This window comes from Numida meleagris, chromosome 9, assembly GCF_002078875.1.
Source record: "Numida meleagris isolate 19003 breed g44 Domestic line chromosome 9, NumMel1.0, whole genome shotgun sequence".
In the NCBI taxonomy this organism is placed as follows: Eukaryota; Metazoa; Chordata; class Aves; order Galliformes; family Numididae; genus Numida; species Numida meleagris.
This window is the reverse complement of record NC_034417.1, coordinates 7247400-7261096: the sequence shown is the minus strand read 5'-3', so window position 1 is coordinate 7261096 and position 13697 is coordinate 7247400. Positions and strand designations below refer to the sequence as shown.

Genomic DNA, 13697 nt, shown 5'->3' with positions numbered 1-13697 from the left:
TCCACAGTACTCTTCCGCAAAACCAGCATATGCAGAGTATTTCAGTTATTATCAATTAAACACTCCAGTATAGTTTAGGAGGAAGAGAACAGAGGAAGAAGGAAAAAAAGAGAAGAGAAATTAAACTAATTCCATTTTTTAAGTACATACGAGAAATACAATGAGCCTGCTTTCCCTAGTACTCAAATGTTCTTGGAACTATATTACTTACGTAGCTGAATATTCAAACAATCCATAGTAAGGATTAAACATCTCCTTAGAGAGAAGGAAGAACCATTCCCTGGCCACTCCTCCATAGTCTAAACCTTTTTCACCATCAAATTCAATCCAAAGTCTTGCTTTAAGGAAATCTGCTCTCTTCACAGCTATAATTCTTCTGTAAGAATCTTCAAGGATTGTTGTGCGATGAATTTTCATTTCAAATCTGTTTGGAATATCACTCTAAAAAATGGCAATGAAAAGGAAAACAGATTAATGGAACAAATACCAGTGTCTGTAAACATACAGAAGTGTGGCATGCAAATCCTTGTCTTAAATAATGTGGAAACACATGACTGACAAGAGGTTCTATTTACACAAAATTCAAACATGGAGAGCTTCAGATATTAAGTTCTATTGATGTAGAATCCCAGGAAAATCACGTTAAAATAAATTCTTACTAATAATAGCATATGCTCAGGTGTTCTGCATGCACCATGGTAAGGAAGCTTTTTAATTCATCATATTCTAAGCTTGACTGGAAAAAAGAAACCAACAAAAAACAACCGCCACAGCATCTGAGAGTTTATAAATAAAATTATTTCATTACATTTTTCCCTGATTTATTTCACTTTCAGTATATAATTCAGTACTTTAACTGTAAGGGGAGGTATATTTAAATAAAAATCAACCTACTTAAAATTTGAAGTTGGAGGAACAAATCACAAGGTCCCTGCTATCATATATGAAAGTATTTAAACTAAAAAATATTCAAGGAGATCACACCTGCTGCTGAGTTTTCAGAGACAAAACATCGCTTAAGTACAAAAATCACTATATGAGAACAAAGTATTTTCTTGATTTCACTTGTTTTCAGCCAGTTCACTTTAGCAACTACTGCAGGCAAAATTGAGAAATTCAGTGAAAATGGGACAGGAAATTTCAACCTATTTTGCATAATGACTACATTATGACGGTGCAATAAAACTCAGTATAGTTCAGATTCCAAAGAACCAGTCATATACTACATAGAAATAATGAATTTTTGAATGCAGAAATGCCTGAAGAAAGGACAAATAAAGGAATGCTCTCTTTAAATATAATGCCTATATTTAGGTGTACATATATATATATATATCTATGTATAGATATATATCCATCAAACAACAGCTTGATCCAAGTTGCAAACAAGAAAATAATTACTTGGGGTGGAAGAGTACATTATCCATCATTTTCTAGACTGTAAAATAAGGTACACTACTAGATATCAAATTTACACAGTATCTGAAATATACAGGTCTATTTCATCATTTCAGAAAGCTAAGAAGCATTTTTTAGAAAATGCACTATTTTTATTTGCAAATCACTTTTTCAGAAAAAAAGTTCAAGCAATTATAGAATCAATTACTAAAACCAAATTTAAATGATTAAAAAAAGGTCTACAATAATTCAATCTCAATTTAAATCATTACCCTAATTATCATTTACATCGTTGTCAACATTTAAAAGGCAATGGTAACGTATGCTTTAAAATCCATGTCTTTCTTAAATTGCTCTGGTTACATGGGATTCATGAGCAGTCTATCACTTCTCAGACTGGGATAATAACATCAGGATAAACAGTAAGCTTGCTGACTACGAAAATAAGATGTGTATGTAATTATGCAAGATGTACACATCAGCTTAAAGTGCACAGGTTTTACAAAGCCTAGAGATAAATTTGTTAGTTAAAGGTGAAATACAGGTGTCAACTAAAACTCAACTATTACATAAAATATCCCCAAGGACACTAAATTTGATGGCAGTTGTCCACAGATATTTTGTTATTTGGATATCCAGATGCTAAGTGTTATAAATACAAAGGTCACTGCTAGTTCAAACTAGAATTTGCAGATCGGATTTATAAACTTGAAATTTTAAGGCTGTAACAATGTATTAGTCATCTAGCCTGATCAGATTTCTAACTGAACAGTTCAAAATCTATTTTTGAGAATTCCTCTTTCCACATTCTGATTTCCGAAAACTATTACATGCTATGCCAATGATTTTCAATCTTTTCTGTTTACAGTCTACCTCAAGGTTGAGTTTTTAACCTTTTAAAATTTCTGCTTTCCAATTAGACTGGTTTCAGGCTCATAGTCACAAACCCTACTGTTAGCTTAAATGGCAACTGTAATCAAATTCATCAAGCTGCTGCTTCACAAATGTATTTGTAATCAGACAGTCCTTCCACGTTCTCTAAGCAGGTCAGAGAAATATAATTTCTTTTCCCCGTAGCCTATGTTTCTTTTGTTTAGGGGCATGCATTTTTTAACCTTGTGCTGGGTTGCTGCTGATCACTAACCTGTTTCTTCAGTTTCTTTCTGAAGAACTCATACTTCCGCTTATAGTCCCTGGAGTAAGGCACGGCCTTTGGAAAAACAAACAAAACCCAAAACCAACAACTGCAGAAGTGTTCTAGGTATTCTAATAATTAATTTAAGAAACTAGTCTATATTTGTGAAACATATACATTTAAGTTCTGAGAAAACAAGAATGCATTTTTCACTAAGTATCAAGAATATTTTCAATTTATGAATATACGGACAGCTCAAAAAATCTGTAAAGTACTGCTTTGTTCAAAACATTTGTACTGATCAGTTCCACAGAATTTATCCCACATTTTACTATGAGCTGATGTAACCGACTAAAATCACCCACTGGCCAAGATCAAAGTGATCAAAATGTCTTGGATGACTTACGTAGTGTTTAGTCTTCCCTTGCTCTATCATGAGAAACCTGGCTACAAACACCTCTATTTTCCATGGACAGAGAAGGTTGTTTACAAATGTGGGCTATTAATAAACACAGATATCAGCTGAACACTAAAACCCATTCTATAATTATAATGTGTACCATCTTTGCAATTAGTCCTGGTAGTTTTGCACTTCAGATAAAGTATCAAGGCCAGATCATTACTTTTCACTTAGAAATTAATTTCATTCCCATTACAGCCATTTTCTTTTTGAATTGATTTTTATTTCTGGTACTTAAAGACAACTTACAGGGAAAATCTAGTAAGTTTTTAAAGAAATAATTATTCCTTGTTCAAATATCTTCAAAGTTTCATCTTCTAGATCTGATAAATGATGAGAGTTTGTTTGGATTCTGTCAATCACACTCTTTAAAAATATATAAAGCTATAAAGAAAAACTTACTGGTCCAGTTATTGCCACGTTCTGCAGTCGAGGATCCTCCCATTGTGTTTTCTTGGTATCTGCAAGGTATTTCACAATTATTTCCCCTAACTTAGATAACAGTAGTAAGGTGATGAGTGGTGAGAGAATATTACTTTGTACATACTGTGGTTTATGAAGAATATTCTTCCATCTGTGTGGGTTCTCTCTTCCCACCCTGGCTGTAAGAAGGAAATACTTAACATAAATTCATGATCACACAGTTTGCATAGAACCCAATGTGATCAGCAGCTGTGGGGATTGCCTCCTGCTCCTCCCATCTACTCTTAACACTGGAATTCAAAATTTAGTTTTCTGTTGTTGTTATTTGAAAAGCTTTTTTTTTTTTTTTAAGCAGCAGGCTGCAGTTTTTTTCATGTACAAACTTAGATCGTAGTAGATTAAATTAAATTGTTATACCTGCCAAACAAGTAAAATTATATACTTACTGGTAATGGTCCTAGATCTACTGGATCTAGGGAAGTCTTTCTTCTCAGATGAGCAGGAATTTTCAGTCTTGGATCTTCCTTTGGAAACAAACCAATCAGCATGTTAAAATTGTTTTGAGGGTTTGTTTTGTTTTGCTTTGTTTTCCTCTTTGTTAATGACCATGTAAAAAGCATGCCTAGTACCAACAAGATACTTGTTGCATATTCTGCAGCTAGGTAGATCCTTGAGGCTCATCAGTCTTCCAGTACTTTACAATCATCATCTTTTACTCAAATTTATGTAAATCCTCTCACTTTTCTATGTGTATATATACATATATATATATATACACACACATATAAAAATCCTTCCCTTAAATCGGTATTAGCATAACTAAGTAAATCGTTCCACATGGTTTCTGGGACACCTGTTTTTGTTTGTTTGCTTAAGTTTAAGGTTTCTTGTTTTGGATCTGTTTTTTTTTTTTTTGTGGGGGGGAGGAAGGAGTTGAGAAAATATATTTGTATTAAGGGATGTCTTTCCATAATCCTGAAGAAATTAAAATTCATTTTGAATCATTTGCACGTATTCTCTATACTTCCCTTTCATCTAACAGTAATACTGACCTACTCTTTAAACACTTAAGTCCATCTATTAGCAGAGGCTGGTGATAAACGGTGCCACTCAGCAGAACCAGAGCTGAACACTCTTATCCATACTGTAGCTACACCTGGCCTGCTCCAGGAATTCACAGCAATTTGCATTGTTCACTGTAGAATGTGAAAATTCAAGGTAGTGGATTTCTTTTGGAAGATAGGATTACAAAACTGACCTCTGTTAACAGTGCATATAAGCTATCCCAGTTGTAACAGCAGCATTATTTAGGAGATGCTTTACATTTACAAAACAGATTCCCATACACAGTATTTTCCTCCTAAGCTAAACTTTCAAGTGATAATACAGTTCATAAAATTCATGAGATTCTACTCGGGAAAGATGTTTTAAATTACGCAGCTATTTTTTTAAAATAATATATGTTCCTTAACAGATATGACACAGCTATCTTTCTTGAATGAGAAATGCGTCACAAATACCTTCCCAGCTGACAATAAATCACATTCACATTTGTAGTCATTCTTTCCTTCTTGTGTGTGTGGGGTGGGAGAGTTGTTAGGTTTTTTTTGTTTTGTTTTGTTTTTTTAAATAAAGATGCTAGTAAAGAAATCTTGGGACTGAAGAAATCTATGCAAGTTTGCTGAAAGCAGGAAAGCTTTGACTTGAGATAAACGAGAACCTCAGTCCACAAAAGCAGTTATCATTACCCATGTTGTAGTTTTGGTATTGTGGTCAATAAAGAATGGTCTCCCATTAGGTGCATGTCGAACTTCCCAGCCTTTAGGGAGAAATCCTTGCTCCATTTCAGGCTGCTGATTAGATGACTGTTGTGATGAATCACCTGATGTTGCTTGTGTTTGTCTTGCTATAGAAGTATTTTGTGCAGCTGGCAACTGACTTGCTTCCATAGCAATCTACAGACAAAAAAAAAAACAGAACAAAAACACTAATAAAAAATATCTGTAGAACAATGTATTTTATCTATTAAGGTACTAATATTTCTTGACTCATGAAAGCAGTTTCATAAATCAAATGCCAAACAGTAGACAGGTTTGTTTATCAACAACATCGACTAACAATCACAGATTAGGCTACCTAAGTTGAAAGATGTTTTTCAGGCTTCCCCAGCAGCTATCACATTCCGGAAGGCTTTCCTGATACATTAATTGTAGAGTGACTTACCATAAATACTACTGCTACTAACTCCAGTTGCATTCCCTCAGATGTTTTATGTGGTTCGTTATCAGGTTATGCCTTTCAAATGTTTTATTTCAAAGAGATCTCTAACCTTTATTCCTATTATGTGAGGTGTTTAAAGGGTTATACGAATGAAAACAATAATTAGAATACAGAAAGTACCTGTACAACTGGTTTTATCCAAGTAGTAGTTCTGGAATTGTGATCTATGTAATATGATCTCCCTTTTTCATCTTGTCTTTCTTCCCAGCCTGGCGGTAATCCAGATGAAGTAGGCAGTAACTAAATATTAATGATAACAGAAGAAAAAACAGTTAGGAAAACCATGAAACTGACTATGAAAAGGTTTTCCTCCATCAAATTAAAAAAATATAATCAACAAGATCCATGATTTTCCATGGACTGGAAAATTAGAAAAGTAGTATTTAAATCCTTACTGAAGTATCAAGTGACAGAATTATTTTTTTTCTTTATTTTTAATTCAAGCCTCTCATCCAAAAGGATTAAAAAGACTAGTTTATATACCTGCTTTAGACATGGCTGATCCACCCTGGTACTTCTGGCTAGGAACTCATAACTTTGAAACATCACCATGAAAATGTAACATAAGAACGGTGGTATAGCTTTTATTATAAATGATTCAAAAACAAAATTTCATGGGAGAATCACTTCCATCTAGAAGTTCTATCCATGTATTAAACTATGTTAAACTGAAAACACAGTCAGAGGATGAAAGCTTTACAACTGAACTCAAATCCTGCTAGACTCTTGTATCTGCAATTTTATCAGGGCAGCTGCCAGGAGCTCATTATACACAGCTAAAATAAATTGTTCTACATCATCCAACTTCTGTGTTACACAAGCCTCCGTGTTTTGGATGACGACGTACCACTGGATGCGCAGGCTGCTCTTCAACTCTGTATGTTTGCAGACTACCTCTTCTGCTGGAATGGTTCTTGAAGTAGTGGAGAAGAATGACATATCAGTTATTATTGCAGCTTTAAGGACAACAGCAAACTGTAAACTATGATTATTACACTTTAAACTGTAACAGTTTTCATCTCGAAAATGTCTTGTTTTGAAACAACCATTAAAAAAATTTTTATAAACTGATGTTTCAACACTTCTGGTAACATTGTTCACAGCACCTACTCTAACTTCAAAGAAAATTAATACAGAGACTCGAAAAAGCTCTGAAAACCCTAACAAGAGGCATTTTGGCATTTAAAACATTAGTTTTATAATAGCTTTCCAAATGAGGTGGTTCAATTACTACAGTTTGCATAAGCACCCATATTTCTGCCTAGAGCCAATTTTTGTATCTATTTATATCACCTGCTACAATTAAGCAACTGTATTTCATCTTCCTCCAGAAGTTTCAAGATTATTTCACATATTGTTCTTTATCTATATACCCATGCACCCTCTTTGAATATTTCAGAGAAAACAATTGATTTTGTGGTGGTTTTTTTTTTGTTTGTTTTATTTTTATTTATTTTTGAGAGGTGGAGGTGAAGGAATGCAAGACAGTTATTCTAGCTGCCTGTTTCAAATAACTTGAACATCTGCTTCTTCCTTCGCTTAGGCTACCCACCAAGCAAACAGAAATAATGGTTTTCTTGGTATCCATAGGATGCTGACTATGTAAGTCTTGTGGCTCTCACTTCACTATTTCCAGAAACACTTGAGATGCCTTTGCACAATCTTATAAAAACACAAGCAATTTACCTTCAAGTCATGCTTAGAATGGCAACCTCAGCATCACAGAAGCTGATAATTTCATTTAAATATTGAGATCTTATGCATCATATGGTCTGGGTCACCTCTGCAGGCTTTCCTCAATGGATAGTGGATTTCTCAAGTCATATATTTATACATATCAGTTTACAAGTCCATTTGTGAAGGTCAGGTTTCACAAGACAGCTAAGCTTATTTAATTGCTCATTGCCACCAAAAAGACTCACTCACTGCTGTGCACTCCTGCTGCTTTCCCCTTGCTGGTGTACCATTTTTCAGACAACCTAGGGTGCTCTTTCAACTTGCTAAAACAGCAGAAAACAGCGTTGAGGAGAAAAAGTGGATAGTTTTCTGCTGGATTAGTCAGTGGAATAGACCTGCTGGAAGTTAGACAAGTTTCATAACTGGTGCAAGGACTTTAGAACTTTATGAGTGAGGTCTCTTTTTTATTGCTATGTAGTCATCAAGTTTACTCAGCCCAAATCATAAAAACCTTATCCCAATACTTCCAGTGAAAAATGAGTTATCTTTAAACTTATCCTAACAGAAGTTACCAGTATGGACCTATTCCCTTAGAAATAAACATTCAGGATGATTATAGACAGCTTTCGTTGCCTGTGCTTTTCAGCACTACTCAGCACAGCAGGATGCTGGAATAAAAGGTAGATTTAGAGTCTGAAAAATAGTTAACACAAGCCTCAGCCTCAGGCAGAAATTCCTGTTCTATGTAAGTAAAGTGGGGAATAATAAAATGTTTGCTTAGATGGGCTTGTATAGTAAAATTACTCTTAAATTCTCAACATTTGAGAAGAAATTAAAAATATAACAGTTAATACAAAGTATTTATTAACACAATTTTAACAATGAGAAGAAATAACTTACAGTGTAGGCTGCTGACTGGCCAGTAGCTGAACTTCCAGAGGTAGTAAGTCTGGTATTCAGCTCTTCTGCAAGATGAGTCTGTATATCACAATTATTCTGTGGTAGAGGTATTTGAGGGTTCTCATTGCTATACAATGTTGCCTCATCTTCAGTTATGATTTCCCAGCTCTTTAAAAAGAAACAAGGAAAAAACATTTTAAAATAAGTCGTTTTAAGTTACAAATACTTAAAATAAGCTTTTTGACTAGAGGTCAAAACCTACTTGCATTTCAGAAATATTTACATATGGCTTTTACCTCAGGAGAATCTCTGCTGTCCAGATTTTCTGTATCTTCTGATATCTGCCGCCGATGAGTGAACACATGCTGGGCCTCCAACTGCATGTTACCAATATCTGCTACAGCTACATTGTCCCTATTGAAAAAAACATGTCACTGTATATTATAGTCATGTTTAATCTTTCAACAGGAAAAATATACCTTGCATTCATTTTGGAAGAAGAAACTGAAGCAGGCATAAGCTATACTAATTAATGTGAACTGTTTTTAAAAAAAGCATTCATTTGAACAGGAAGCCTAAGTAAAATTAAATAACCAGACAGCATTTCAAGTATTATTTTTGTGATTCATATGTCAGGGGACAAAATGTGTAGTTAAAGATAAAAACAAAAGAAACTACCAACAAAACACCAAGGTAAATATGTAGTCACTGCTAGGAAGGAAGAACCAGTCTTAGAGCTGAAAAAAATCTCCTCTGCATTACTATATTATCTCATACAACTGCAAGCAGTTCCAATTTGAACATAAGCTTCCAGAGAGTAGGAAGGATGTTCTGTAATTAAATGGATCACTAGTCAATGACCAAGACACATGGGTTTGAACGTTCAGATGTGGAAAGGTCTCATGTCTATTTCTAAAGCTGTGGATTTTCTAGTTCCTCCTGCTTTCAGTGCAACTAGAGAAAATTGAAAATTAATATAAGGCTTGAATCTTCAGCCCAAAAGACATACTGAGCAGTTGGTCTTTTCCACTGTGTTCTTCTGAATTCATGATTGACATAGTAGGTCCTGCCAAGGATGTCTTGTCTTTCTTCCCAGCCTGAAGGCAGTGGAGGAGATTCCTGCTGCTGCTGTTGTGGCTGGTTAGAAGCATCCGGTTGGTCCAATAAAATCCACCCAGGCTGAGAGACACAATATTAACTACTTTTAATTTGCATTATCAAAGTGAAAAAGTATACCAAATTATTAAATCATCACCTTTTTAAGGTAGAGTTCTACTATATTTTAAACCACTAAGATTGGCTCTCAGTTTCATCGTATTTCTTAAGAAATGAGAGGACAGACTTCTGCATGCCTCTCTTTACTCTCAAACTCAAGTTCTTGAAATGTAATAGCATTAAGAGTTGTTTATTCCAGTTTAGGGAAACGAACAGCACTCATTGGTTAGGTTTATGTTTGTTTTTTGTTTTGGTTTTGGTTGGTTTTTTGTGTGTTTGCTTTAATCATTTCATACATGTGATGCCATATACTAGTCGCATGAGTGGACAAATTTGGAGCAGCAGCTGTGATAATGCCAATTAGAATCATCTACGGTCTTGAAAAGACATACTGATCTAAACTGGATGCGCTTACTACAGATCACAACTGTAAAACAGCGAAGATCAAAATATTCCCATAAGTTGGAGAAAGATGAGATTCTAAAACCAGCAAAAATATATGTTTTCCCACCTCCAATTCCTCGGCCTGTTCTGTGGTTTCTTCTTCAGATCCATTGCTTTTAGGTAAGTAAGTCATCTTTAATCTAAGGTGGCCTTTAACTCTTGATTTATGGCTGTAGAAGAAAAAGAGTGTTCTTACTGTGCACTTGTGAAGCTGTTACTTCAAAATCAAAAGCTGAAGAAGTCCAGCTGGAGGACTGTTTTTTGAAGCTTCTCCACATAAACTTGACTTTTTACAGTTTGAATTAATGAAGTCCTATAATGGTATCAGGTTTAAGACTTGTGAACACACTCCAAATCTAAAATCAAGAGATTCTAAATATTTCAAATTACCTTTTCTGCTAACACTGTGGCTTAGAAAGATCTATCTAACCCATATCTAGAAAGCATTATCTGAAAAAATGTTGACATGCATTTTATGAATTTTATCTTTATTGCTCTAAATTGCTGATTTAGATTTAAAATCTACATTTTAAAAACAAATATGAAATGTGTAACGCTAAAATCAATGTTGAAGTGTTACGTATTTTAGAATTGCCTGTTTTCTTAACAGGACTTTTTAAATGTGAGCAGCTTTTCAGTTTAAGCTTTGTTATGTAATTAAAGTCATATGAAACAGTTTATGAGAAACAGGCAAACAACAGACATCTTTTAAAGGAAGGGAGGAAACAATTTCAATTTGAAAAAGAATTTAAACAAATGCTGACTTTAGCAGAACCGCAAATATTTTGCTCCATTGAAATTCAACTTTCTGTGATGAAAACGGAGACAATATTGATATACATACAAATATTTATATAATTGAATTGTTTGGATATGAAAGTTAGAATTTTTATGTGGTATTTACTAACCTTCTTGGATGAAGAACAAAATCCCTAAAGGTATATGGTCTCTCCATGCTTGGATTTTCTGTCTGGAATAAGAGAATTTTTTCAAGAAGTTTGCATCACTGAACGCTTGTCATTTAGGAAAACTATCAGAAATTTTAAATCAGTTTTTTAAAGGCTGCGTAACTTTTTAAATTTGAATTACGTGTTCAGTTAAAGTTCTGGCAATCAATGCCAACTTCCATTGTAGGAATAAAGTTAATTCCCCAGTTCAAGAAAAAAAAAAAAAAACAATGGACCTTTTCAGTGTGTAAAATATACGTACACACACATTACAGTTTCTACAGCACAGGCACAGGGAAAAATAACTGTTTAGCATGAAATCAGCAGTTTCTCAATTTTTGCATTCAAAAGGTCTACCATAACGTTTTTCCCTGCTCTGGTATTTTTCAAATACTCTTATATAGAACAGATATGAAAAGCTTGAGGATTTGGAAAAAATAAAAATTAAAAAAAAATCACAGAGGAATCCACTTTAGAGAACATCTCTTATGATTCATGAAAATGAAGTTTTTCAACAGAAAGAAGCACAGAAGTAAACAGATGTGATTTTATATTTATGAATATATATCCTGGGTACAGCTATAGAAATATACGTGAAGGGCCATTACAGAAAAATATACTGATTTTTTCTGATTAACAAATATTTATCATCCAGCTGCTGTTTTGCAATTACTACAAGAACATTTCTTACAACACCGTGTGTTTAGAAACATTTGGAGATCCCTTTTTCAAGTCAAAATGGATTTTGCTTTTTCAGCTGTTTGTGAATTCTGGGATCTAACTCTAGGCTCTTGTTAATATATTTTAACCATTTCTAAAAGTACTGTACAAGAGAAAAAATTGCACTCGTTTGCAGAATTTTTGATTAAGAAAAAAATGTCAGATGATGCAATTCCACAATGGTATTTTCAAAAAAATGTCTAAAGCATGTCAATATTTGATTGGGAAGAAGCCAAAAAATTCCAGGATATAAGGTTAGCCATTATTAAACTAAAGATTTTAGAATTTTATTTGGAAAAAGGCCTCTTTCTTTGTCATGGAAGAATGGCATCTTTCATGGAAATTTAAGGTAATTAAATTTTACTGAATATCTATTGTACTGCATCTCAGAAAGAAAAATGCTATCTTACATACCAGACATTTCAGTGTAAGCAATTATTAATATTAAAATAAATATTTCTCCAAAATTAAAACGGAACTAAGCTGTTGTTTTGGTTTTTTTTAATCCGTACCCAACATAGCACACTAAAGCACTGTGGAATTACATGAGAGGGAAAAAAAGAAAAAGGAGAAAATACATGTTTTGTAATTATGTTTCTTATTTTTCAAAAATGAGAACTGCCTTGGGTTCAATACTAGGTTAGTCTTTGATTAATTAATTTTGGCTTTTGAATGACAAAATTAGTGTCCGTTCACTATCTTACTGCAGAGAGGAGTTAACCTGTTAACGTGTCCATGACTACCAGCTCTTCTTAGTTATGAACAGTCTGCATTCACACAGCATTGAGGAAAATGAGATGAGAATGAAAACTACACACAATAATGAATTTATAATTTAAACTGATTTCATTTATCCAAGAATTACTTTATTTATCGAAGATATATTCATTTGTGTAAATGAAACGTTGTTTAAAAAAAATCCACTAATGTTTGGGCCAATAAAGCGCAGTAGATTTAGATGGCAAAACCAAGTAATCAGGAACCAGGAAGATGGAAACAAAGGGGACAGGGAGATGCTGACTTTTGAGGAAGGTAAGAAAACGGATGTGAAAATACCCAAGTGAGACTATATAGTTCTGGCTAAAGGTAATGACCCAGTATCCCCAGAATACTGTGATGCTGCTGCCCAGCTTATCAGTGGGCAGGAAGAGACAGGTTTCTCTGGAGGGGCATCGTGGCCACTTGTCCCTGAGGAGGGGGCTGTGATCTCACACCCCACCTACAGTGGGAAGCAGGACAGGTCTGCAACTACTTCAAGCGTGGGTCTTACCAGAATGAAGGGAGGAAACTGCTCTTGGAAAGGTTTTGCCACAGTTGTTATCCTGTCTTTAAATCAGTTGCTGATAAAACTGTTAGTACTCTCTAACATTTTGAAATCTCAAAAAAAGAAAAAAAAAAAAGGAAAAAAAAAAGGAAGGCTTACTTATTTCAGCATTCTTGGTGATCTTCCCTGAAAACTAACAATGTGCTTTGCAAGAGGAATGCAAAAATGTACAGAACACTAGCTCTATTCCCCACTTATTTTCTTGTGCATTTGTTTGTGGAAATAAGAACTAATAGAAGCAAATTTACATAACGTTTAAAGCAACAAAAAAGACTTTAAACAAAATAGTAAGAAATACGATAATTATTATAATCTCCTCCTGTCTTTAAGATAGCTTAAAACCTTTCATTCTGATTTTTGAAAAAGCTACAAGCACTTCTAACTCTCACAGCAGCAGAAATCAATATCTAGATACATGTTCAACTACATTTTTTTGTAAACATCAGCAGCAAACAAAAACACAGCAGGAGAATTCAATCACTTACATCGGTATGGTTTACTTCCTTAGATGACTAAAACAGTTCCTTACAGAATCCCTTTTCCTTTTTACATTGTTAATACAAACCAAAAAACAAAATACCAACCGGTAACTGATAAAGAGGAATATCCACTTGCCCAAGAAAATCATCTCGAGTCTAGAAAAAACACAAACGAAAAGCACAAAAAATTTAAAGTCACAAAGTGTTTTAGAAACAGTGCTTCAAACCCCTGATAACACAGTAAAGCTTTTAAGATCTCCAAGACAGAGTTGAAGCATAGACAAGGAAACCTTCC

At 34.1% G+C, this 13697-nt stretch overlaps 1 protein-coding gene across 6 annotated transcripts in view; it reads right to left on the bottom strand.

Annotated features, from left to right (window-relative positions):
* Positions 1 to 13697, bottom strand: part of NEDD4 (neural precursor cell expressed, developmentally down-regulated 4, E3 ubiquitin protein ligase) — a 57288-nt gene that overhangs the window by 21218 nt on the left and 22373 nt on the right. For all 6 annotated transcript variants that reach the window (XM_021406949.1, XM_021406948.1, XM_021406947.1 and 3 more), the window contains 14 exons: positions 13508 to 13558; positions 10841 to 10902; positions 10000 to 10102; positions 9283 to 9452; positions 8570 to 8687; positions 8274 to 8441; positions 6544 to 6609; positions 5817 to 5936; positions 5165 to 5371; positions 3863 to 3940; positions 3541 to 3595; positions 3396 to 3454; positions 2543 to 2608; positions 212 to 441 (listed from right to left, as the gene is read on the bottom strand). In XM_021406949.1, the coding sequence (XP_021262624.1) occupies positions 212 to 441; positions 2543 to 2608; positions 3396 to 3454; positions 3541 to 3595; positions 3863 to 3940; positions 5165 to 5371; positions 5817 to 5936; positions 6544 to 6609; positions 8274 to 8441; positions 8570 to 8687; positions 9283 to 9452; positions 10000 to 10102; positions 10841 to 10887 (1487 nt within the window). In that variant the 5' untranslated portion in view covers positions 10888 to 10902; positions 13508 to 13558. The remainder of the gene's footprint in view (positions 1 to 211; positions 442 to 2542; positions 2609 to 3395; positions 3455 to 3540; positions 3596 to 3862; positions 3941 to 5164; positions 5372 to 5816; positions 5937 to 6543; positions 6610 to 8273; positions 8442 to 8569; positions 8688 to 9282; positions 9453 to 9999; positions 10103 to 10840; positions 10903 to 13507; positions 13559 to 13697) is intronic.